This window comes from Mus pahari, chromosome 14 (assembly GCF_900095145.1).
Source record: "Mus pahari chromosome 14, PAHARI_EIJ_v1.1, whole genome shotgun sequence".
NCBI classification, from domain to species: domain Eukaryota; kingdom Metazoa; phylum Chordata; class Mammalia; order Rodentia; family Muridae; genus Mus; species Mus pahari.
In genome coordinates, this window is record NC_034603.1 from 43,306,495 (window position 1) to 43,331,749 (window position 25,255).

The window sequence follows — 25,255 nt, forward strand, 5'->3', positions numbered from 1 at the left end:
AAAAAAAAAAAAAAAAGGCAGTGGGGTGTGTTCTGAGCTAGCCTCTTTGTTTCTTGTCTCTTTTGTGTCTTCTGCCACTAACCCCTCTCCTGCTTTTCCACCTTTGTGCTCTCCCTGAAGTGGTGGTGACTGGTAATCCAGGGGCGTTGTCAGGGAACATTACAACACCCCTAAGTACTCTCTGCTCAGCCCAGAGGCTCCTTGCCTCAAATAGCAAACATCCCTCTTGACTAAACTGGTGGGGTAAGAGTAGAGCACTCCATGGTCAACGAATTTTTTGTCCCCACCTCTATAATTTTAAGTCTCTTCGAAGATAGTAGCCCTGACGTCTGAGTCTCTGGGAACAGTGCCTTCCTGGGGGCAGAAAAAGATGGTCGGTCACATATAAAGCCCTGGTTATGGGCATTGGTGATATTGTAGTTTCCAAGTCAGAGTGACTTCCTGAAACTTTGGAGGGTGGGTCATTGTGACATGCTGGATTTCAATAGCTGTTTCGGGGGAAGCAACAGAAGCTTGGAGCAGAAAATTGGCCTTTGTTCTAAATTTGATTTGAGAAGTTAAGGTCTGTAGGTTCGCTGCAACCCACAGTAACCAAGAGGCTCCAAGACAGACATCTGAGGACCCATAGAGTCCACTCAAGCTGCTCCCCAGGGCCGTGTGCCCAGAGCTCCTATGACGTGTCCTATTCCTCCCCAGTTGCCCTCTATACCTCCATCTTTGGCGCACTCCAGCTGCTCTGCCTGCTGACAGCTCCTGTCATCGGCTGCATCATGGACTGGAAGCTGAAAGAGTGTGAAGATACTTCTGAGGAGCCCGAGGAGAAAGACGGCGCTCAGTACGTAGACCACAGCCTGCTTGTAGCCCTCAGAGAAAGACATTAGGCAGGGCCTGGAGGGCGGGAGGGGACCTTTGCAAACTTGGTACCCATTGTTCCCACCTCTGTGGACATTTTCTGATATGATGATGTTTGGGAGATGCTGAGGTAGATAGATGAAAGCAGAGGAGACTTAGGACCGCAGGCTGGCACTCACATTGTTGGCACGAGCCGCACATGGGCCTATCTTAAAGCCACTTGCCACTGGGGTTCGTTCCACTCCCTTGAATTGTAGGCTACTGTAACCGAGTGTGCTAACGATGTGCTGACTATGAAGATAAAACAAGGCTCTGGAGTCCTGCTTTATGGAAGGGCTGGGCTCTGAGGTCAGAGGATGAGTTAAATGCTGTCGTCTACAACCCCCATCACGTGATAGGCTGTTATTTATTGTGTCAGGCCCAGTGCCAAGCATTTAACACACAATGTCTCAGTTCAGCTTCAGTTCCATGATACAACGTGTGTCGGCCTTGTACCCACTTTACAGATGAGGGGCAGGGCTAGGTGCTTGAGCCTTCTTTCAGAGGTGATATAGTTAGTTACATGGGCCTGGGAATTGCTGCCTTCCTTTGCACATTTGCTGTTCCTTCATATGATCATTCATGGAGTTTCAGTGTGGGTGGCGTGGCTGGACTCAGTAATAGTTAATCCACAAGGAAATAATGACAGAGACTCTCTGTTATCTAGGTTAGGCCCTAGAGCCAAAAGGCTATTTGCCATCCTGGTTCCATCTGCTGTGTATTTGTTTCCCCTCACCCTATCCTGCCCCGCAAGGCGAAACCAACGTACTCCCTTATTTGGCTTATTATCTGGCTGATGACCAGCTTCCTGCAAGCTATGGGTGCACTGGGGCTTTACCGGTCCTCCTGGTCCTCCTTGCAGGGGCACTCTCTGCTCCTCCCCATCCCTGCTATCAGCTGAGCATGCTAAGCGGGGGTGGGGGTGGGAGGTGGGGGTGGGGGTGAGAGGGGGCAGGTGGGGTGGGTTGGGGGTGGGGAAGCTGTCTTCTCAGCTGTGAGAGCTTCCATTCGAATCAGCCTCCACTCAACTGAGACAGCAGCCCAGAGAGTGTCTCTGCTGCTGGGCTAAGATGTGGTTGAGTGGCCTGGCATCAGTCCACATACTGGGATCCCGGAGATCTGACTTTTTAGGAGAGAGCCCACCTTCCCCCAGGGAGCCACCCTAAGTCCTGTGTGCCCTTTCTCTGCAGAGGTGAAAAGAAGCAGAAACGGGACAGGCAGATTCAGAAAATCACGAATGCCATGCGGGCCTTCGCCTTTACAAATGTGCTGCTCGTGGGATTTGGGGTGACCTGCCTCATTCCCAACCTGCCTCTACAGGTACATTTGAGGAGAGGGAAGATAATGTTGAAGGTGGGACACAAATGAGGGGGTTTTGGTGGCTAAAACGTGCATTCATTCTTAGTTCATTCAGTTTGGCCATCTGGCAATATTTGCTGGGGGTCTCCTTAGCGCTGGGCTCGAGGAGGAGTGAGCTGTGAACCCCAGCTTTCCTTCACAGGATTCTTCCTCGAGAAGCTCTCTGTTCTCTGTCCTCGGGCACCTTGCATGCCATGGGTACCACCATCTTCTGTTTCCTGGAACTGTTTGGTTTTGCGTTTTCTCAGACAGGCTGAGTGTGAGGTTGCACTCTTGTAATCCCAGCACTCTTAATGGCAGACAGCTGTGTCCACATGCCCGGGATCCTGGAGAGAGCAGACAATGACTGGGCCTGGCTTGGTGTCAGGGTTCAAAGGGTTAATTCCTTTATACAAGATTTCTTTTGTCTTTCCAGACAAGAGTTTTGTGTAGCCCAGGCTGGCCTCAGACTTGATCCTCCTGCCTCAACCCTTTAAGTGCTGAGATTACAAGAACGAACCACCATGCTTTGCCTGCACAAGATTTCTGAGTTTTCTTAAACCTGACTTGCTGGAGTTTGTAAGCCAAGTAGACTTTGCACCTGGCCCCACCCTTTGGTCTGTGAGAACGTTCTAGCAGTCCTTCTGGGCCCGGGTCCCAGGTTTACAAGGTGACGGGATGCACCTGATAGCATTGCTTCCAGCAGGGCGTAGGCCAAATGCATCATCGTCTCACGCCGGCTCAGGAGCCGAAGAGGCTCTTTGTTTACGAGGTGCCAGGTGTTGAGCTATGTTGAACACACAGGTGTGCGCACCCACAGGCACTATCTATCACATACGTGCTGGTACTGAGAGTACAGACCAGAGTAAGTCCCGGGAGGCTTGCGTCAGTTCCAGGTGGGGAGATCCTCACAGACCATCCTGTCTAATGGAGGGAAGGTGTAATGGAAGACAGTCACCTGCTCTCTGTTTAACGCAGTTTTCATTGAAGGCTAGTTTTCAAAAGGCAGCAATGCATTTGAAGGAAGAAACAGGGCTGCCGGGCCTGGTGGCGCAGGCCTTTAATCCCAGCACTCGGGAGGCAGAGGCAGGTGGATTTCTGAGTTCGAGGCCAGCCTGGTCTACCAAGTGAGTTCCAGGACAGCCAGGGCTACACAGAGAAACCCTGTCTCGAAAAACCAAAAAAAAAAAAAAAAAGAAAGAAAGAAAAAAGAAACAGGGCCTGTGTAAATCCACATCTGCATAGTCTTTCAAGAGTAGCCCTGGCCCCTCCACTACCCACATTCCTGGGAGCAGAACCTCCACAAAGCATGCTTGCATGCGTGAAATAAATGAATATAATTCTTTAAAGAGAAAAGCTTATCCCAGCACTCAGGAGGCAGAGGCAGGAGGATCTCTGTGAGTTCAAGGCCACAGAGGTCCACATAGCGAGTTCCAGGTCAGCCAGGACTAACCCTGTCTCAAAAAACAAAAGACCTTAAAATACATTTTTTACCTACATGTGTAGCTCCGTGTTGCAAGTGTGAGAGATTGTCTACAAAGGCCAGAAGAGGGCATCAGGTTCCCCAGACAGGAGTCAGCTGCCGTGTTGATGTTGGGAATTAAACGCCATCCTTTGGAAGAGCAGGCAGTGTTTTCAACTGCTGGGCCATCTCTCTAGCCTCAATTTTCATTATTTTAATTATACAGATGAGGACCTGGAAAGATGGTTCAGTGGATGCTCTTATGCAAGGACCTGAGTTCAGTTCCCAGCACCCACATGGTGACTCAGAACTGTCTGTAACTCTGGTTTCAAGGAATTTTCTGAACTCTGACACAAAGGTACACACACGTGGTGCACTGATACACATAACTAAAATTAAAATATATGTATTTATGCAGGTCTGTGGTTAGCAGGCTGTGACTACTTTTTTTTATTATTATTATTAATGATAGAAAATGTTTTATCAAGGTTCAGGCATGGTGGCACATAACTCTAGTCCCAGTACCGTGGAGGCAGAGGCAAGCAGATCTTTGTGTGTTTGAGGCCAGCATTGTCTAGGTAGGGAGTTCTAGGGTAGCCCAGGATACACAGTGAGATTCTGTCTCAACAAACAAACAAACAAAAAAACCAGAACAAAAGAAAACAAAAGAGTGGTCTGCACTAGAGAGCCAACTCCAGGTGGCTGCCATTGCTGTACCCGAGTCTCCAGAGCCCGAGGACAAGGACAGAGGAGGTCCTGAGGGCCTGCTGCTCACGCTCTGCTCTCCCTCCTTCCCTCCCTCAGATCTTCTCCTTCGTCCTGCACACAATTGTGCGAGGATTCATCCACTCAGCTGTAGGGGGCCTATACGCTGCCGTGTAAGTCCTGGAAGCTCTGGGTGGTGTGGCCCTAACCCGAGGGGACTGCTGGTGGCACTGAGACCCTGAAACCAGCCTATCCTGACCATGGCATGTGTCATGTTGGATCAGGAGACATGAACTAGGGTTTCTGCTGTCTGTCAGAACAGGCCATCATCCACACCTGACAGCAGGTGAGTCAGTAGGCAGACAGTTGGGTGCCCACAAGCCTTGGCATTTCACACGAAGCCAGCCTCTCAGCTGGTGTCAGTGCCTTCGAGCCCCAGGCATTGCTGTTCAGCCAAGTCCTGACACTGTCCCTGCTGCTCAATGGGTCAGGGTTGGGTTCTGGATGCCTGAAGCTAAATACTGCAGTGTAAATAGCCCTCCACAGGGGCAGTGACATGAGTAACCTGTCCCAGAAAGCCCTGGGCTGGCCTCACCCAAGGGCCATTTGCTGGTCATAACATAACCTCCTCCAGCTAGTGAAACCTGCATTTTTCCCAAGAAGCTATACCCGGCTGCTCATCCCTCTATTGCCCAGGGCTTGGCCCACAAACTGAAACCGAGTTCCATCATCCACCATCTGTGACTGTGAATATAGCCCCTCATACCTCTCTAGCAGAGCCTGGTGTTCCCCCAAGATTAAGCCCAGAACTCCTTCCCTCTTTAAGCCACATCCTACAGGGTCATTCCAGGTCTGCCTTTCCCCCCCTCCCCCGCCTTGTGCCCCCCCCAACCCCCATTCCCCAAGCCTGGAGGAAGTTGTGGCTGCCCTGGCAGGGTATGAGGGAGTTGGGCAGGAGCTGTGATGCTGAGTTTCCGTGATTGCGCAATGCTCCTGGAGGGGGGACAGCAGAGCCAGGCTCAGCCTCCAACCCAAGCCACAGACTCTGCTGGCACCATGCTTTCCACCTCACGCAGCCCCACACCCACAGGCTGAGGGCACAGCTGAGTAAGGGAGAGGGTTGCCCCAGAGTCTGGAGCCTCAGGGCCTGAGGTTGACTGATACCGCCTCTCCCTATAGGCACAATGGTGCAGCCCTGGGTACCAGCATACCTGAGCCAGGCCGGTGAGGGGCTCAGAAGCCTGTCACTGGTACTGGCTGTGATGGGTCTCATTGCCCCAACAGGTACCCCTCCACACAATTTGGTAGCCTCACAGGACTGCAGTCCCTGGTCAGTGCGCTCTTTGCTCTCCTGCAGCAGCCGTTGTATCTGGCCATGATGGGTCCTCTAGGAGGAGACCCTCTGTGGGTAAGAAGGGTCAGGGTGTCTCTCCATTCTGCTCCTGGGAAGTGGGGCCCAAGGACAACAGGTAGTGTGGGAATGTTGGACAGTACCTAGTCAGGGGTCCCTGGTGCATGGTAACCAGGTAGAAGGAGAAAACTGGCCTCTGGATCTGATTCTGAGGTGAATCCCAGGCTTTCCGTCCAAAGCGTTCTCATCCAGGTGTCATGAGTTGTCCCAATCCCAGCCCATTCCCTGGAGGCTGTTGAGTGTTAGTGGAGCTTTGGGGAAATGAGATGTTGGCATGTGGATTGACAGCTGGGACCTCTAGAGCCTCCTCTTCAGTTTTGAGTCTTTTCTACGTGACTCCTTCCCTTCCCCAGACCTGCGTCCGTCCGTGGGAGGGAGGGAGGGAGGGTGCACGCAGCTCCTTCTCACAGCCAACTCCCCACCATCCCAGGTGAACGTGGGTCTGCTCGCCATGAGCATGCTGGGCTTCTGCCTGCCACTTTACCTCATCTGCTACCGGCGCCAGCTGGAGAGGCAGCTGCAGCAGAAGAGGGAAGACAGCAAGCTGTTCCTTAAGATCAATGGCTCATCCAACCAGGAGGCTTTCGTGTAGTGCCCACCCACCGCCTCAGTTGTGGCCTCCTGCCTGTGCTTCAGTGACTGACTGCAGCCATCTCCCCACCCCAGAGGATCTCATGCGCTCCCTGGATCCTGCCCTTCACCACACTGGAGCCCATACTTCCTCAAAACCCCCTGGCCCTGCCATGGAGTGCTGGTGCGGAGGGGCAGGAGAGGGCCAGGGACAAATGAACCTCCCACTGCCAGAAGCTGGGCAGCCCTGGCCTAGCTGTCACCCCAGGGGCTCTGGAGTCTCGGATCTCCATGGGGCTTGTACCTGGAGCCAAGGGGACCTTTCCAGCAAGCATTTTTTTTTTTTACTCTTTCTCACTGATCGGATTCTGCCTCTTGCCTAAGGGGCCTGCCATCCTCCAGCACACTACCTGTCCCTGAGCTGCACGCCCACCAACCACGCCCACCCGAGGACAAAGGCTTGCACTGTCTGCACTCCCCTTGCTTGGCCCCTTACCTCCCTGGCCAGTCTGGCTGCCTGAGGAAGGAAGGACCCGCTTCCTGTTGTTGGTGCTAACCCCTTTGTCATCCCAACACCCCCCACCCTCCCTGTGGCTAGTCTCTGGCCCCTCTTTTCCTTGAAGGCCTGAGAAGAAGCCCCTTGCCTCTGGCTGGGGAAGGAGTGGAGGGCAGATTTATTTACACAAAGCCTCAAGACCCTGGGCAAGGCTTCTTCCTCGGGAGCCAGAGCAGTGTCTCTCTGCTGGCGTGCTTCGTGCTTCGTTCCAGTCTGCAGCCTGAAGGGAACTAAGGGGACACCACAAGGGCACCCTTCCACCCACCCACAGCTGTTTTTCTGGGGTGGAAATAAGGCTGTGACTAGACATGAGGAGCCAAGCCTAAGTAGGGAAGAGGATTAGTGAGTAACCCGAGGGGTGTGTGTTTATGTGGTACGTGTGTGTGCATGTGTATGTATGGTAGGAGGCTAGCCCCAGGGGCTGCTTTTATCAGAGTGGACCAGACCAGAAGCCACCCAGCCCTACAGCAGGCTCAAAATAGCAGTCAGCCTTGCTTTATGATGGGGACTTGTGTGTGGCGGTGTGATCACAGTGCCCCCTGCTGGCAGACTCCCATCAGGGCACTGGAGCGGTTCATGTGGTAGAAGCCTAGCCGGCCTGCCTGACTCACTAAGCCATCTTCCCTTGACAACCCCTAGAAACCCTGTCTGAGACCTCTTGGGGTGCCAAGAGGGATACATTGGTTTTTAAGTTTATGGTTTTCTCTTGTTTTACCATGATTCTTTTTATGAAGCAATAAATCCATTTCCCTGTTGGTAATGGATGCCCCTCCTCACGGATCAGCTGATGACTGTGCCTGTTTTATATTTGAGAGGAGAGACAGGGCAAGAGGGTCTGCCAGGAAGCAAGAAAAGGAAGCCAGACATAATGGCACACACTTTAATCCCAGCACGGGAAGCTGAAACAGGCAGAGTTTGAGGCCAGTCTTGTCTACATGGAGAATTCTAGAGCTACATAGTCAAAGCCAGTAGATGTTCTGCTAGTGACAAACCCAGCTACACCTGGGTGTCATGTCCAGGGAGGGGCATGGGCAAAGGAAAGCCCTGACTACCCTGTTCTCCAGGGAAATGGGGCTGTGGGGAGGTGGGCTGTCCTCACTGCTGTCTGCTCCGACTAGACAGGCCAATCCAGAGAGAGCCTTCATCTCCAGTTAGCTGTTACCTCCAGGGGAGACCTAGGCTAACTGAGATGCCCTCAGTTTCAGTGCAGGCCCTGTCATGAGTGTGGACTGCCAGGTCTTGACTCCAGTCTGTTCAAACATTAAACGCATAACCCCAACAGTGAGCTAGTGGAAGCCCCTCTGAGGCTTCTCATGGCTCAGGGGTAGAGCTCATTCTTAACATGGCTAAGACCCTAGGTTCTATTTCCCAAAAAAAACTATTACAGTGTATTTTCCAAACCATCTCTCAGAACACTGGTCTGTGAAAAAGTCTAATGGGGTACGCTGAGTTAAAGTCAGACTTGTCGCTTTGCAGCAGGAATCCACAGGCCTTTCCCCATGTTCCTGAGCATTGGAGCTGGGGGTAGCACCAGGGGTGGTGTCAGGAGGACCTCTGTGAGTTCAAGCCCAGCCTCCTCTACATTTCGAGTTCAGGCTAGCCAGGACTATTCAATGAGACCCTGTCTTTAAAAAAAAAAAAAAAAATTCCAAAAGCCTGTTTGCAAAGATGTGGAGAAAAATTGGAAGTTTAGGCATTGCTGTCTGTCTGAGTGGTGGAGCTGTGAGCTGTGGGAACATGGTACAGTCCTGTAATGCCAGCACTGGGAGGCAAAGGGTGGCATCTTTCAGCCTAAGCTGCAGCCCTGCTCACACACAAGGTTGTGACATGCTGAGTGGTGACAAATAGCCATGCCCTTGCTGCATGTGCCACATGGTAGCTACTTGGCTGAAATGTGGATTGGCTCCAGGCCTGGGTGTAGATGTAGCTCAGTTGGTAGCATGTTTGCCTAGCTTACCCAAAGCCCTGGGTTTGAATAAACCTGGTGCGGTAGTGCACGCCTGTTACCCCAGCACTTGGGAGGTGGTGACATCAGGATCAAAAGTCCTCCTTAGATAGCGAGTTAGAAGCCAACCTGGAATCCAAGAGACTCATCGTCATAAAAGAATGACAAAATCAAACGGCAGACCACTGGTCTTGCCTGTGTCTTGGATCGATTCTGGTGCTGCCCAGAGGTTAAGATGCCCCTGTAAGGAAGAGAAGAACTTGAGGGAATGCCCCTTCCTGCTAGGGACATAGACTGAGGTTGATCAGACACACATGAGGGGGCCCACTTTCAATCCTGATGCTGTAAGGCAATATCCTAGGATTGAGACACTAGAAAACTAAATGTGGGCTGGAAAAGAGCCAACAGTACTGGAAGATGAGAGACGCCCACCGGTAGCAGAGAACGCGTGTGGCAAGCCAGATGAGCTCTCCCTAGTCAACGGCCATTCTACCCTGACTTGGAAGACATGTCTTTGAATCATGGTGGCAGCCTGGAGCGGTGTAGATGCTTGGAGAAACAGCCCCAGAGGACTCTCCTGTGGGTCTGAGTCACTATCGCAGCCGAGGCTGTCTCGGCCAGAACCCCCCCACCCCACCCCCCATTGGAAGCAAAGAGCCCAAAGGGTGCAAGCTCAGGATGGTTTCCATATCTTGGAGCCAATGCTTTCTCAGGTTTGAGGCAAGCTATTTGCACAAGAGTCATGTGAGCCCTGGAGGCTGATGAGCCCTTGCAGGATAATTCCCTGATCCCTTCAACCTCAAGAAGAGTTGCCCAAGATAGGCACAAAAGCACAGGCTGGAGGCACTGGTGGAAGGAACAGGAAGTGATGCCAGCCTTGTGGTTTTACCTGTCAAGGACAGTCTCACCAGAAGCCCCCCTCCTTTGTGGTCTAGGCATTCACCAAGGATGGATTCCCCTGGGACTCTGCCCTTATGACTCTGACGGGACCTATTCACAGCTGGCTCCAACTTTCATTAACGCCAAAGTACAGGCCCTCGGGGCCACCTCCTGTATTCTGTCCCCTACACCCACATCTAGAAGTTCTGATCAAAACCTGTACATAACCAGCCAGTGGTGCTGGCACACACCTCTAACCCCAGCTCTCCCCTGCTCAGAGCTCAGCATTTGTCTCCCACAGAGCCCAGCCACAGGGGCTGTTATAGCCTCAACACTGTTCCTGAGGAAGGGCAGTAAGGTAGTTGTGGGCTTTATGGCAGTGACAGTGCCTTATCTGAGAAGTTATTAGGCACAACCTAAGTGTATTGACTCAGCTGTGTGGAAAGGGCACCCGAGTGTTACAGGAGGACTGGCTTATCCTCAGGCTGTAGCCCTTCCCTGGATTGAGGGTCAAGAAGAGGCTGTGTCACCATGCTCTAATCTGCCCTGAGCCATAGAGTGTGGACAGAGCCTCTTGAGGAGAGTCCGTGACCTCTATGGGGAAGGAATCATGGCTCTGTCAGCACAGCCACCAACTGTGCCCCTTGGTCCCTGCAGTGAGTCATTCTTACATGGATAGATCCAAGACAGGACCACAGGTCGCTTCCTAACCTTGACTGTTCTCTGAGGGAAGCACGCGGGTTAGCAGACACTCCGCATTCTCAGGGAAAGCTCCTGTCATTTCCTCACGCAAAATGGAGGCTTCTGTGCTCTCACAAGGGGACCCAGGGGACCTGTAGGTGAATCGCATGAACAGCAGTGTGTGTAGCTCACAGCAGAAACTTAACCACCAGGACCCTGGAGAAAGGCAGGCAGCACGGGAGCCAGGCACCCCCTCCCTCCTATGACAGGACCCTGTCACAAGGGGACTGACCATGCCAGACTGGTGGCCAGATAAAAGATGGCACTGACCTCAGTCTCTTCAGAAGTTGTCTTACAGAGAAGCCTTAAGTTCCCCCCTTGCCTACTTTTCTATTTTGTCTTTCACGTTTTGGTAAGAGGCTTGGCCAAAAAGTCTTGGTGGCAAAAGTCCCAGCCCATACCGCCTTTTTGAATGACTACTTGGCCAGGCTCTGAGTGTGTGTGTGTGTGTGTGTGTGTGTGTGTGTGTGTGTGTGTGTGTGTGTGTGAAAGGGGGATTTGGGGAGGGGAGGAGAGGAGAGAGGTGTGTTCTGGTGTGTCTGTTGAGAGAGATGTGTATGTGTGCCTATGTGCTGTAATATCGGGAGGCAAAGGAAAGGCCCATGGTGTCCCTTCTGTTACCAGGAACATCTAGGCAGGTCAGAATGCAGGCCACATCGAAGACCCAGACCAAGCCTTCGAGTGAGGCCTGAGCGTGTGTTCTGTTCACTGGGGTCACATAGTGTCACTGTTAACTCAGCAGCTGACCTTGGCTTTCCCCTGTTCTCCTACTGTTCCTAGCCCCCAGCATACTCCTTGGCACACAGTAAGCACTTAATAAATGTATGCTGAGAATGACAAAGAACTCCTCTGTGGCTTCCATGTCTCTTTCTACCTGGATGACATCACTCTTTGCTCAGACTCCCTGCCCCTAGTGAGCAGCATGGTTCTCACTGCTGCTGAGGTGGAAGGGACCTGAAGCTCAGGAGAGGGGACAGTCAGAGGATGCATGGCAGAGATGCTAGCTAGGATGGGAGACAAGGCCTGCAACCTTGGAAGGTGCCTCTGCTCCCATCTTTTGTTGTCACCATTCCCCACCCCCATCCCATTTTGGATGGAGTCAACCTCTTTTTTTTTTTTTTTTTTTTTTTTTTGATGGAGCAGACGTCTTTTTCTCTGATATGACCTCCACCTCAAGGGCAAACCAAGACTTGGAGCAAACCCACTTAGAGAGACAGCCAGTTACTGTCAGGTGGAATGTGCCCCAGGGGGCCAGATCTGATACATTTTTTTCCTCGAGAAGCTAGGAATCTGGAGTTTTCTGTAAAATATCACTCTTTTCAAATGTTAGCTCACCAGCCTCTTTTTGTGTTTTAACCCTGTATAGACCAGTGTGAGAGGAGATGGAGGTGAAGGGTCCCCTGCCTCACAGGACACCAGGGCCTCCAGCCATCCCACTAGGTTCAGCAAAAATTGCCTCTGGCATCATAGGGTTTTTTTGTTTGTTTGTTTGTTTGTCTGTCTTGCATTTTATTTATTTTTAAATATTTGTTTATTTATTATATCTAAGTACACTGTAGCTGTCTTCAGACACACCAGAAGAGGCCATCAGATCTCATTAGGGATGGTTGTGAGCCACCACGTGGTTGTTGGGATTTGAACTACTTTGACTACTTTGCAAGAGCAGTCAGTGCTCTTATCCGCTGAGCCATCTCTCCAGCCCCTGTCTTGCATTTTAATTGCATCTGTTTCTTTCCCAGCCTGGTTCATAAGGAATGTTATTCAGAGACAGCAAATGGGTTAAACACTTGAATCTAATTCCTGAGGTGCACAAAGTCTGATTTAGGGACAGATTTGTCATGACACTCAGCAGCTTACCCTCAGGACTGCTGACTCCCATGCCCAGTTGGATCATTTGAGCAGCCAGAATCATGAGTAACGGGCCATTTGTTTCTTTTTGTAGTATTGGGGACAGAACTCAGGGGCCTCAGGCACGCTAAGAGCCTCACCACTGAGTTCCACCTGCAGCCTGGGCTGCTCTTTGTCCAGTGTCTGTCTATCTATCACCAGAAGGAATGTTCCTTGAGAGCTGGCACAAGCTCTGTCTTGGTCATCATGATACTTTCGGGGAGTCGGCCTGCACTGGTGTGGAATAGCTGCCCAGTGAACACTTCGGGGATGACATTTAAAAAGACAGAGCCAGGCATGGTGGTTGGAGCCTGCCTGTGGTCCCAGCAGCTGAGGTAGGAGGAGCAGGTTGGAGGATCACGAGTTTGAGGCCAGCTTGGGCTACAGAGGGAAACCCTGTCTTAAAGCCAGAGAGAGAAGGAGTCCGGAAGCAGACGAGCTGACCAGCCCACCCTGGCCCGCTAGGCTGAGGCGGTGCAGAAGGTGGAAACAGTGAAACTCAGTCTCTCGAGATACGAAGAGATTGGTTACAGGTGTGGCTGTAGCTGAGTAGTATTGGGGTCCAGCCAGCCACAGGGGAGACTGCGGGGCCCGAGCCAGGAGATCCAGAGACACAAAGATGAAGGGGGTGAGGGGTGGAGGGAAGGAGACAGGCCCAAAGAAGACAGTTGCAAAGAGAAGATAAATGAAAGGAAGGCTGAAGGTATGTGTCCCAGAGTCCAGTGACAGAGACATTCAGTGGGGAGGGAGTGGGGTGACTCCTGAAAGAGAGACACAGGAAGAAAGGAGATGATGGGGCTGGAGAGATGGCTCAGTGAGTTCCAGGACAGCCAGGGCTACATGGGGAAACCCTGCCTCAAAACACACACGCACATACACAGGAAAGAGAAAGGGAAAAAAAGTAAGTAAATTGGGGTGGTGGGAGAGGTGGCTCAGAGGGGTTAAACGCACTTGCTTTGTTTTTGTTTTTGGTTTTTTTTTTGGTTTGGCTTTTCGAGACAGGGTTTCTCTGTGTAGCCTTGGCTGTCCTGGAACTCACTCTGTAGACCAGGCTGGCTTCGAACTCAGAAATCCACCTGCCTCTGCCTCCCAAGTACTGGGATTAAAGGCATGTGCCACCACTGCCTGGCTGGTTAAATGCACTTGCTGCACTTGGCAAAGACCCAGGTTCAGTTCCCAGTGCCCACATCAGGTGGTTTACAACCACTTATAACTCCTGTCCTAAGGGATCCAACACCCTTTTCTGACCTCCTCAAGAACCTGTCCACAAGCGGTCTCTTACATAGACTCCAGAAATGCACATATATACAAGATAAATAAAAAAATTAAAGACAGTTTTCATCATTGTGTGTGCATACGTGGATGTATGCACGGGAGTAGAGTTGCTCTCAGAGGCTAGAGGTACCAGAGTCCCTGGAGCTACCAACTTAGGACTTACCTGACATGGGTTCTGGGTCTGGGAACTGAACTCAAGTTCTCTAGAACAGCAGCCAGTGCTCTAGCCTGAAGAGATGGCTCAGTTGTTAAGAGCACTAGCTCTCCGTATAAAGGACCAGAGTTCAGTTCCCAGCATCGACACGGCAGCTCACATCTATCTGTGACTCCAGTTCTGGGGGAACCTGATGCCCTTCTCTGACCTACTTTGTACCACACAGTGGTACATAGACATACATGCAGGAAAAACACCCGTACCCAGAAAGTAATAAGATAATTAAAAATAACATGGACTCATATCAGCTGTAAACACTATAGAGGTTCCTCTAATGAGTCCCTGCAAGCCCATTATGCAGGCACTTATCACGGTCCTCATTTTATAAATGAAGAGGTTAACTTGCCCGGTGTCAGGTAGGAAAGTGTTAGGGCTGGGACTCAGGCATCAGGCCCCTGGGATGTCTGTTGGAAGGAAGCTGTAGAGAGTGGGGCACGGTTACAGACAGTGTAGATCATACATCTGAAGGCCTATACCTGGGGAAACCAAACTTGCTAGGGTAAAAGTGATCTAGGAAACAGAGCTCAGGGTCTGGTGGCTTGGCTCAGTTGATAAGAGTGCTTGCCCTGTATGTATAAAGCCCTGGTTCAATCTCCATCACTACATAGACCAGGGGTGCTAGCTCCTGCCCGTCATGTCAGCCCTCAGGAGGTGGAAATAGCAGGATTAGAGAAAGCAAGGTCAGACTGGAGAGATGGTTCAGCAGTTAAGAGCACTGACTGCTCTTCCAAAGGTCCCGAGTTCAAATCCCAGCAACCACATGGTGGCTCACAACCATCTAAAAAAAGGGATCTGGTGATCTCTTCTGGTATGTCTAAAGACAGCTATAGTGTATTCATATAGTGTATATGAGATACAGAAAATAAATAATTCTTTAAAAGAAAAAAAGAAAAGAAAATCAAGACATCCTTAGCTACATAGTAAATTTTTTTTTAATTTATTTATTATATGTAAGTACACTGTAGCTGTCTTCAGACACTCCAGAAGAGGGAGTCAGATCTTGTTAAGGATGGTTGTGAGCCACTATGTGGCTGCTGGGATTTGAACTCTGCACCATTTGGAAAAGCAGTCGGGTGCTCTTACCGGCTGAGCCATCTCACCAGCCTGCTACATAGTAAATTTGAGGTTAGCCTGGGCTACATTGAACAGACAAAACAGTAAGACTCAAATTTATAAAACAGCCACAGGGATTTATTTACTGAATTTCTCTAAAAAAAAATAATAACACTATAAATTTAGAAGGTGGAATTGGAATATGATCTGCAGAAGAGATAATATAAAGAAAGTAAAATTGGAAGCCGGGCAGTGGTGGCACACGCCTGTAATCCCAGCACTTGGGAGGCAGAGGCAGGTGGATTTCTGAGTTCGAGGCCAGCCTGGTCTACAGAGTGAGTTCCAGGACAGCCAGGGCTATACAGAGAAACCCTGTCTCAAAAAACCAAAAGAAAAGAAAGGAAGGAAGGAAGGAAGGAAGGAAGGAAGAAAGAAAGAAAGAAAGAAAGAAAGAAAGAAAGAAATTGGAGCCTGATATGGCTGTTCATGCCTATAATCTCTCACTCCGGAGGCAGGAGGATCACAGTCAGTCCAGGCCTCAAAACTAGTTCAAGGCAAACCTGGACTAGATGGTGAGAATCTATCATGTTGGGTGGCAGTGGTGGCCCAAGCCTTTAATCCCATTACTCTGGGGGGAGGGGAAGGGAGGGAAGGGGAGAGACTGCTCTTTCAGAGGACCTAGGTTCAATACCCAAGCACCCACATGGCAACTCACAACTGTCTGTAACTCCAGTACTCCAGTTCTTGGGAATGTGACACTCATGCAGACAAAACACAAATGCATATAGAAAATATATTTTTAAGCTCAAGAGAAGAAGAGAGAGAGAAGCGTGGGGTGGAGGGTGGAGTGACCTGCCTGGGGGACTTTGAAATGCTTGGAGAAAGGGCAGAGACAGGCCGGAGTGGCAAGCCTCCTGTAAGTTAGGACTTCCTTAAGGCCCCTTAATTGCTCCCTTATCAGAGGGAGCCTCTCAGCTGGCACTCAAAGTCTCAAGCTCAGCCCTGTCTGAAGGCCACCCCATTGTCATCTCCTGTAACCAGTATGTGCTGCTCTGGCCTCAGGCCCCTCACTTGAGAGGCAAGGCCTCCCCTGCACCTGAGGCTCCCATGCCGTCCCTCTGCAGAGGTCTTCCCAGTCTTCTTCAGCTCTCACATTGCCTGGAACCTTCCCCCCCCCCCCAGGACAGGGTTTCTCTGTGTATCCCTGGCTGTCCTGGAACTCACCCTGTAGACCAGGCTGGCCTCGAACTCAGAGATCTGCCTTCCTGCCTCTATCTCCCAAGGGCATGCGCCACCACTGTCTGGCTACTTCCTTGAATCGTAACCAGCACTGACCCTCCTGTCATCCATGGTTACCTCTGTCACAGACTACTTTAAGTTGATACGTGTGAATACCAGGAGGCAGAGCTGTGACCCTCACACTTTCTGATGGTTGTGCCTGTGAAAGAGGGTGGGGTTGTGTGTGTGTGTTTGTGTGTATTTGTTTGTTTGTACTATTTATTATTTTGTGTATTTGTTTATTTTTTGGTATTTGTTGGGTTTTTGTTGTTTATTTAAGACAGATTTTTTTTCTATGTAGCCCTGGTTGTCCTAGAACTCACTGTGTAGAACAGGCTGCCTCTGCCTCTCTCCTGAGTATGATATAGCTAAAGGTGTATGTCACCATGTCTGGCTTTTATTTTTTTTTTAAGATTTTTTTTTTTATTTTAAAATGATGTACATGTGTCTGTTTGTGTGTGTGTGGGCAAGTGCAGGAACAGCAGGAGGCCAGAGGCATCGGATCCCCGTGAGGCTGTAGTTACAGGTGCTTGCTAACTGCATGACAGACACAAGGGTGCTCCAGTCTTCTCAAAGAGTGGCGGCATGCACTCTTGACTGAGCTAAGCCCTTTGTTTTGTTTTGTTTTTTGGACAGGGTCTTGTATAACCCAGGGTAGCTTCAAACTGAGTGAGTAGCTGTGGATGACACACATATTCTCGCTTTTTAAAGAATTATTTACTTTATGTGTATGAGTACATTTGTAGCTGTCTTCAGACATCTGAGGGCATTGGATCCCATTACAGATGGTTGTGAGCCACCATGTGGTTGCTGAGAATTGAACTCTGGAAGAGCAGTCATTGCTTTTAGCCGCTGAGCCATCTCTTCAGCCCTGACCTTAAACTCTTCAACTTCCTGCCTGTATTTCAGAAGTTTTGGGATTACAGGCATGAGCTATCAGGCCTGACTTATGTGGTACTGGGAGTTGAACTCGGAACTTCGCAGGTGCTGGGCAAGCATTCTACTGAGTCCCAGGCAAGCATTTTGCTAGAGGAACTGCATCTCTAGCCTTGATGTTTTGTGTTTTAGTTCCCCCAGTATCTAGCACAGCCCTCCAATCTCATGCTTTTGCCTTAGTCCACTGATTAGCAGCAGTTCCCCTGCCTAAATGTCATTGTTAATGTCGCCCCCGGGGGTCATTCACCCAGTTCAGCTTCCAAAGTCACACTGGTCTCTTCTAAAAGCCACTTCGGTAAGTGTATATTGAGCTTCCCTCCATTCAGCAAGGGAGGGATCTTGCTTGCTTGCTCATCCCTTGTGTTTTTAGTGTCTAGAAAAGCACCCAAGACAGGGCCAGGTGCTCAATCAATATTTATTGAATGAATGAATAAATGTAGTCTCCCAAACTAGCCTGCAAGTTCCCAGGAGGGCGGGATCTGGTTACTTCCTGGAGAGAGCCAGCATTTTCTAGAGAACCATCCATTGACGCCACGGAGGAGAGAGAGCCCTGTGCTGGAGGGCCAGGGCTGGGCCACCAGTGGCCAGTCCCTTCTTCAAGCCTGCCTTCCTTTCAGAGTCTTTGCCTTGGATTTTTGTAGTTCTCCTGGCTCTCCTAGAGTTTGGCGAATGAATGGCCAATAGAGAGAACACTTAGAGCAGCCCTGGTCACTGGTCCCAGCTGGGTGATAGACAGTATGGGCTCCTGCTCCCCAGGTCCCTTCTGAGCCACTGTCTCGGGTTGTTCTCTCACATTGCACCCCGATATCCTTCCGGTACCCCTCTCGGTCCTCTCGGTGAGTACCCTGTTTGCCATCACTTCACTGCGTCTGAGTGCTGCTCACCCAGGCTCCCCGGCCTGCTTTTCTCCCTCCCGTGTTCTCACCCTGTTGGCCAACAAGACCTGTTTTGTTTTATTTCCCCTATCCTGAATGTTCCCTAGATTTCTGCCACTGCCTCCTCCTAGTCTTCCCTGCCTATGTTTGGCCCCATCCAGCCCTCTCTTCTTCCCTCTCTGCCCCCGCCATTCAGGGAGAAACTGTCCCATGCATCTCACAGCACTCCTGAAACCCCCGGAAGCCCTCCCCTGGCCTGCAGCCCACACTATCATCAGCCACTCAGCCATGAGGAACCTATTCCTTCCCAGCCCTTCAGCCTCCAGACTCAGTGCTCCCGTTCCGGCTGCTAGTCCGGAGCTCCTCAGTTGTTTCATCAGCTTTATGTGAGCTGGGGTCGTCTGTGAAGAAGGAACCTCGGTTGAGAAAACCTTCCCATCAGATTGGCCTGTGGGCAAGCCTGTGGGGCCTTTGCTAGATTAACGGTTGCTATGCTAGATTAACGGTTGCTATGGGAGGGCTGAGTTCGCCCTGGCAGGTACAGCGCCTGGCCAGGTGGTCCTGGGTTGTACAAGAAAGGAGGTTGAGCAAGCCAGTTCAGCGGCTTTCCTCCATAGCCTCTGCTTCAGTTCCTGCTTTGGGGTTCCTGCCTTGTTTTCCCTTGCTAATGGACTCTAGTCTCAAAGTTGTAATAAACCCTTTTCTCCCCAAGTTACCTTTGGTCATTTGTCTTTATCATGGCAACAGAAAATCACACTAGGACGGGTCCCTGAATGCAGCCTGTTCCTGACTCCGGCCATTACGGACGTATGTCCTCTCTGCTGTGCACGGTCCTCCCCAGCATCTTGCCAATCTCTGGGATGCTTTCCCTCAAGGGACTCCTCATATACACCAGGTGCTGTCCACTGTGATCCCATCAAACACAACTTTCATCCCCACCCCCACCCCCACCCCAAAGCCTGCCTGCAGCCAGGGTACCTTTTTCTTCTCTTTCTGTGATTCTGGGATTGAACCTAGGGCCTCCTGCATACGAGGTAAGTGCTCTGACGAGCCGCATCCCAGGCCTCCCCCCCCCTTTTTTTTTTTGGTTTTTCGAGACAGGGTTTCTCTGTGTAACCCTGGTTGTCCTGGAACTCACTCTGTAGACCAGGCTGGCCTCGAACTCAGAAATCCACCTGCCTCTGCCTCCCAAGAGCTGGGATTAAAGGGGTGCGCCACCACGCCCGACTCTCCTCACCTTTTATGAGACAGCAACTTACTAAATTTTTCAGGCAGGATTTGAACTTCCATCCTCCTGCCTCAGCTCCCAGACAGCTGGGATTACAGGCCTGTACCACTAGCTCTGGCAGCCCTTTCCTTCCAATTGCCTGCTACCCCCAGCCATCACCTGCCTCCCCTCCATTTGACTACCAGATCCCTAGAGGCAAGATAGTGCCAGCCTTCTATCCGGGATAGCACAGGCTCTGGTACACAGCAGCCCCACAGCCAATATTTAGTGGATGGATGAGAAGACACTAAGATTTTATGTTAGAATCTCAGCTATACCCAGCACTCAGGAGCCAGAGGCAGGTGGATCTTTGTGAGTTCGAGGCCTACCTGGTCTACAGAGTGAGTTCCAGGACAGCCAGAGCTATACAGTGAGATCCTGTCTCAAAAAAAAAAAAAAATCAAATCTCAGGTAAATCATGAAAACACTGTGATGAGCAAATCTAACTTCTGCAGCCTTCTTTCCTGTAAACGAGGACAGTAACAGTATCTTTCTGGTGGAGATGTGGAGTCACGTATTTAGAGGAAGTATATACACACTTGTTTGGTTTTGGTTTCTTGGTGAATCAAAATTAGGCAAGTGCTTCGTGGTTGAACTAAATCTCAGACTCCCTCATTTTATTTTTGACACGCTTGGCTCTCAGTACACCCACCAGCGAAGCCCAAGCATATAGAACAGTAGCTCCTGATGCAGACGAGTATTCATACCAAACACATCTGTTTACCTCTTGACTATCAAACCAGACCTGGGCCCAGATGCTGACATGGACCCGGAGCCACGGCCCATTTAAGGGTGGAGGGGTGGACCCGGGAAGGCCCCGCCCCGCGTGAGGTCAACGCGCACTGCTGCGTCTGACGCTTTGGTTGCCGCAGAGACGCCCCGCCCCCGCGCGGCGCTGCGGAACCGGAGCTCCGGGCGGCGTCGGCAGAGGCGCGGGAGGTGGTGAGGCCAGGGCAGGGCGGCAGGAGCCCGCGCGGCGACCGCAGCGAAAGCAGCGGGGACAGAGCAGATCACGACGAAGGCGCACAGGCAGCGGGGCCGGGCCGGGCCACCAGGAGAGCGGCCACCGGGAAGCGGGCGGGAGGCCGGGCTGGCAGCTGGCAGCAGCCGAGCCGCGAAGCGACATGGTGCTGCTCAAGGAGTAGTGAGTGTCGGGTCGGCTGTGCGGAAGCGAGGCGGAAGGGAGGGTCGGGATGACGGCCGCGAAGGCAGATCGCCTGCCGGGGGATGGAGAACACCGGATGGGGCTGTTGGGCCGCTTAGCAGGGGCGGAGAGGACAGCGGGGGCTGGACGGGGCCTGAGGTGGGGCCGGAGGGGCCGAAGGGGCCAGAGGGTGACAGACAGCACCTGAGGTGGGATCGAATAGGCCAGAGAGGAGGCTGAGAACCGGTGCGGGCCGTCAGGGCCTGAGGAGGGGTCAAGGGGATAGGGAGAGCCAAAGGAGACATTAGGAGGGGCATGGGGAATGGAGAGCGCTGAATGTAGTGTGGCCCTATGGTGGGCGCTGTGGGATGAAGGGGCAGGCAGAACTGCCTGAAGGACCGAGGAGTTGTGTAAGGGACCAAGGAGCAGTGGGACAAGGGCAGGCAGCGCCAGTGAGTTGACTGACGCTGGGGAGGGGTTTGAGGCTGAGCTGTACCAAGGTGGCTCTTGGAATGGAGTTGAGGTGGTGGAGAGGGGTGTTGGGGTGGAACCTGGGGCATGGACAGTGGCTGCCTGAGGCAGCACAGGAAGAGGGATTGTAATAATTGGTTGCAGAAAAAAGAACTTCAATCAAAGCCACGCTTGGGTGATGGGATGGGAGAAAGAGCAAAGGGGACTGGATGACAGGGCTGGGGTGGGGATGGCTGGAGTGGCATGGTACCCAAGTAGGTGCAGAAGAGGAGGCTTTTGCAAGAAGCTCAGCATGCCTGCTTAGGACTTGGCAACACTTGAATGAAGAGTCTAGAAAATACTGGGCAGGTTCTAAAGTGATGTGAAGGAGTGTGGGTGAGAGAGAAGGGCATTAAGTTAGCAGGGCCCAGGACCATCCAGGAAGATGATTAAGAATGAATGTGCCTGCTAATGGAAGTGGTGGGGACCAAGACGGATATCCAATCCTACGGGATGTTGGATGGTGGTGCAAAGAGATAAGGACATTGTTTGGAGGAATTGAGGAGGTCCCACAAATGTTTTTTTTTTTTTGGGGGGGGTGGAGCTGTTGATATGGGGGATGGGCAGGGCTTGCAAGTAGATAGATGTTTGTTTGCTCCTGAAACCCAAGCGCTTGGCTGACAGGGTGTGGATGGGGTAGAGGGTGTATTTTGATTGACAGTATGACCCACTCCTGAGGATCATGATTCCAAGTGATCATCCCAGGGCTTTCTGCTCTCCTCCAGGAGAAATTGGATGTGTGCATGGACTTTATGGTGTCGCTAAGCTTCCCTAGAGGGGAGGGCAAGAGGGCAGCATTGGGCCCTAAGCTGCAAAGTTCAGAAATGGCAGATGTCCAGGTAGAGAGAAACTTGGGAAACTCTTATGACCAAGTGTGCAGAGGGCTCTTTCTGTCTGGTCAGTGGAGGTGTTTGAGTTGTTGAAGACATAGCGTTGTTTGAATGACAAACAAAAGAGAGCCAGGTGTCATCCTACCTTGAGTCTTGAGAACGTTACCTGGAGGCCCCATTGCTTCTCTTGATACCCAGTCTTGATACCAGTTAATCCAGCCAGAGCTCAGAGCTTTATGTGGTGAAGAACAAGAACTCTTGGGTGCCAGTGTTCTCCAAGGAGAACATGGTATGCTTTGCATTTTAATCCATAGTCTCCAAACGAACGAGCTCTTCTCACTTTTCAGATTAAAAAAAAAAAAATCCCACTTGAATCCTACAGTCTGTAGAAATGTGTAGTTTGGTAAAGGTCAAGCTGGGAAAGAAGGGCCTTTTGAGGAGACAAGTGAGTTTGGGAGGCAAGTGCTCCTTTCTTCTTCTTTGTTCTCCCCACTTGAAGCCTGTCAGGGAAAGGGCCAAGGGTCCTGGCGATACCGAATCTGCCTGGCATCTCTGTGTTCCCGTGTGACGGACAGGTTCCCTGTGTGTGCATCCCTGGGCAGGAGGGGGCATCCAGATACTTGGCTGTGGTTTCAGCACTGCAGCCCTGAGACGGACACACGTGAAGGTCATGTCATGGTGAGCATGGCTCCAGCCTTGGCCCAGCTAGGCCTCTGTGGCCTTATCCTTTCCGATTGTCCCCCGTGGCTGCTGAGGTGGTTCTGTTCTGAGGGAGCAAGGGAGAAATGTCTGGGTGTGCAGATGGAAGCAGGCTCAGAGCATCCTTGAAGGCACTGGACTGTAACTAGTCTGCTCTGAGGGACGGCGTGGACCTCAAGGTTGTCCCTGTTGCTTTTTCTGACACTTCCTCCAACAGGATTTTCCCCGATTTGAGTTCTGCAAATTCTTCGATGTGATTTTTGCTGTGTTCTTGAAGATAAAAGGCGTATTGTTTTCTAGGAAGTTTCTTCTGAGGGTGCAGAAATTCTGCCCTCTAAGTTGGAAGTACTTCTATGCACCATTGCTTTCCTCTAATGGGAGGATTTACGTTCTTTGAGTCTTTCTGGAGGAAGGGAATTAGCAGGCAGTAAAGACTTGGAGCCCTATTTATTTATTTATTTATTTATTTATTTATTTATTTTCCTGCTGCCTTTTCTGCTTGATGCCTGGCGTTTGCTGTGATGTTTCCTCGGGTCTCCCTGTGTGTTTTCTTGCCGCCTGGGAGAACTTTGTGGGACTAGGGAGTAGCAAGCTGTTATGCAGCCTGGAGCAGAAAGGCATGCTTGAACCTCTGCATAGGAAGGATGCTATATACGCTCATGCCTTCCTAAGCAGGCGTACAGGGTGCAGAGGGCAGGTTCCAGCAAGGCTCTGAGGACCGGGAATCTCAGCTTTGCCTCTTATTCTTTTATTTTATTTCTTTATTTTGACACAGGGTCTCTCTGTGTAACCCTGGCTGACCTGGAACTCACTTTGTAGACCAGACTGGCCTTAGATCTGCCTGCCTCTGCCTCCTGAGTTCTGGGATTAAAGGTGTGCCCCCACTGCCTGTCTCCACTTTTTGTTTTTTGTGGGGGTTTTTTTGTTTGTTTTTTGGTTTGGAGTTTTTTTTTGTTTTTTGTTTTTGTTTTTTTAAAGAAAGAAGGAAGCAGGGTCTTGCCATGTAACTTTCTCTGACTTGCCTGGAACTTGCTACGTAGAACAGGCTGACCTCACACTGACAGCTCCTGGCCTCTGCCTCCCCAGCTCTGAGTGGCTTGGGTTTTGAGTTCAGTCAAGGCTTTTCTTTAGTTCTCTGACCTCAGAAGCATTGCACTGGGGTTACCCATGGGTCTGCTACAAAGGCAAGCCACCTGGAGAAGTGTCTCTAGTTCACTTGGCTCTCTGGAGTTCTGTGACCCTCTTGAGGACTTTGCTGGCCGCAATTTCTCCATCAGCTTATGTGGCACCTCCAACAATTTGGAGGTGGTCAAAATGGAGGTAGAAAGAAAGGTGAAGGGTTGGGTTGCCTTTGGGTAGCTCCTGGAAGTCGGGCCTGAGTGTCCTCTTCTGTTGGTGCACGGGGGAGCTTGTACCGTGACACGAGGGCTGATAGTGGGAAGCTGGGCCCACTGATGCATATCCCCAGGGCCATGTTCTTCAGATCTTAATCTTCCTCATGATGAGCCTTCTCTGTTAGCTTCTCTGTGTTACCAGACACATTAGCAAGTCTTACCAGGGAAGAGATGGTTGAGGGGAAAGGGAGAGGAAGATATGAGTGAGTGACCTGTGAAGTAGGCGAGAGACATTGAGGTTTGCGCTGAATCACGGGGTTCTAAGTGGGATTCCAGAAGGGCCATAGGGAACCCTAGCCTGCTGGGGTTTTGTGTCAGAGTAAAGGGTCGGATGGGACGAGACACGGATGGGCAGCTGAGCTGAGGCGCTGCCTCAGGGCCTGGAGCTGATACCCTCTTTCTCCTCTCTTGCAGTCGGGTCATCCTGCCTGTGTCTGTAGATGAGGTAAGTCCTTTTTTTCTCATCTCACTCATAGTTGTTCATGAGTACTTGTGAATGTCGGTGTAGTTAGGCTGGGAGTGGCCATACTTTTGTGTAGCTTTCATTTTTTGTTGTGATAAAGAGATAGCCAAGGCTTGCTTCAACTATTCCAGTGCTACTCTCTGCTGAACTGCATACCTGGGCACAATCAGTTTCAAGCTGTTGACTGGCTGATAGCTTTCAGCAGAGATTGAAGCAGCTCGTCACCTGCTGGGGGACCCTAAAGCAGCTCTTCACCTGCTGCTCCCCCCACCACTGTTTGGGGGCGTGTTATTGATGAGCTGCGCATATGTGCATATGTGGGGTCTCCATGGCCAGACTGGGGACAGCGCTCTCTGGTTAGTGGCACTCTCTAGCTGTGAAACAAACCAGCGAGGCCAGGAAGCTCTGAGTCCCCAGCCGTGCTAGGTGGCTGCTGGAGAGACTAAGGCGCAGAGCCTTCCTTTTAGGGAGGATAGGGGCTGACAAACAGCCTTGGCTTGCCTTCCGTCCTTTTATGGTTCCTGGGTCTGACAGGCTAGCGAGTGGAGCTGGCAGCAGCGGTCCCACAAGAAGGTTCATAGGCCCTGCTGACTCAGAGCTGTCTCTCCCTCGTCCCACCCTTTTTCTGAACTTCCTCTATTCTCCCTTCCTGGATAAGCTTATTCATGACCTTCCTCTGAATGCACAGCTCCACCCCAACTTCCAGCAAAATGAAGGCCAGCCTGAACCTCCAGTTGTAACTCCATCTCTCTTTCTTATAGGACCAGTGGCAATCCTGTGCTACACATGGGAACTGGCTCTCTGAGAAATGAAAACAGTCCAGCAGAGCCCAGAACCTATTCTCCCCCCATCCTCCAGACAGGGTTTCTCTGTATATCTGTGGTTGGCCTTGAACTCAGAGATCTGCCTGCCTCTGCCTCCCAAGTACTGGG

The 25,255-nt window shown here is 51.2% G+C and overlaps 2 protein-coding genes across 5 annotated transcripts in view; both read left to right on the plus strand.

The window, feature by feature from the left end:
* The window catches only part of Slc43a2 (solute carrier family 43 member 2), a 43,921-nt gene extending 35,371 nt beyond the window's left edge, over window positions 1–8,550 (plus strand). For 2 of the 4 annotated variants that reach the window (XM_029546194.1, XM_029546193.1), the window contains exons 10-14: window positions 697–835; window positions 2,082–2,211; window positions 4,496–4,569; window positions 5,681–5,804; window positions 6,238–6,509. In XM_029546194.1, coding sequence (XP_029402054.1) covers window positions 697–835; window positions 2,082–2,211; window positions 4,496–4,569; window positions 5,681–5,804; window positions 6,238–6,399 — 629 coding nt within the window. In that variant the 3' untranslated portion in view covers window positions 6,400–6,509. Of the gene's footprint in view, window positions 1–696; window positions 836–2,081; window positions 2,212–4,495; window positions 4,570–5,680; window positions 5,805–6,237 lie in introns of all 4 variants that reach the window. The other 2 variants (XM_021212108.1, XM_021212107.2) reach the window with 2 other exon arrangements.
* Window positions 8,551–20,159: 11,609 nt separating this feature from the next.
* Window positions 20,160–25,255, plus strand: part of Pitpna (phosphatidylinositol transfer protein alpha) — a 40,109-nt gene continuing 35,013 nt past the window's right edge. Inside the window, exons 1-2 of the mRNA XM_021211502.1 lie at window positions 20,160–20,427; window positions 24,275–24,305. Coding sequence (XP_021067161.1) covers window positions 20,408–20,427; window positions 24,275–24,305 — 51 coding nt within the window. The 5' untranslated portion in view covers window positions 20,160–20,407. The remainder of the gene's footprint in view (window positions 20,428–24,274; window positions 24,306–25,255) is intronic.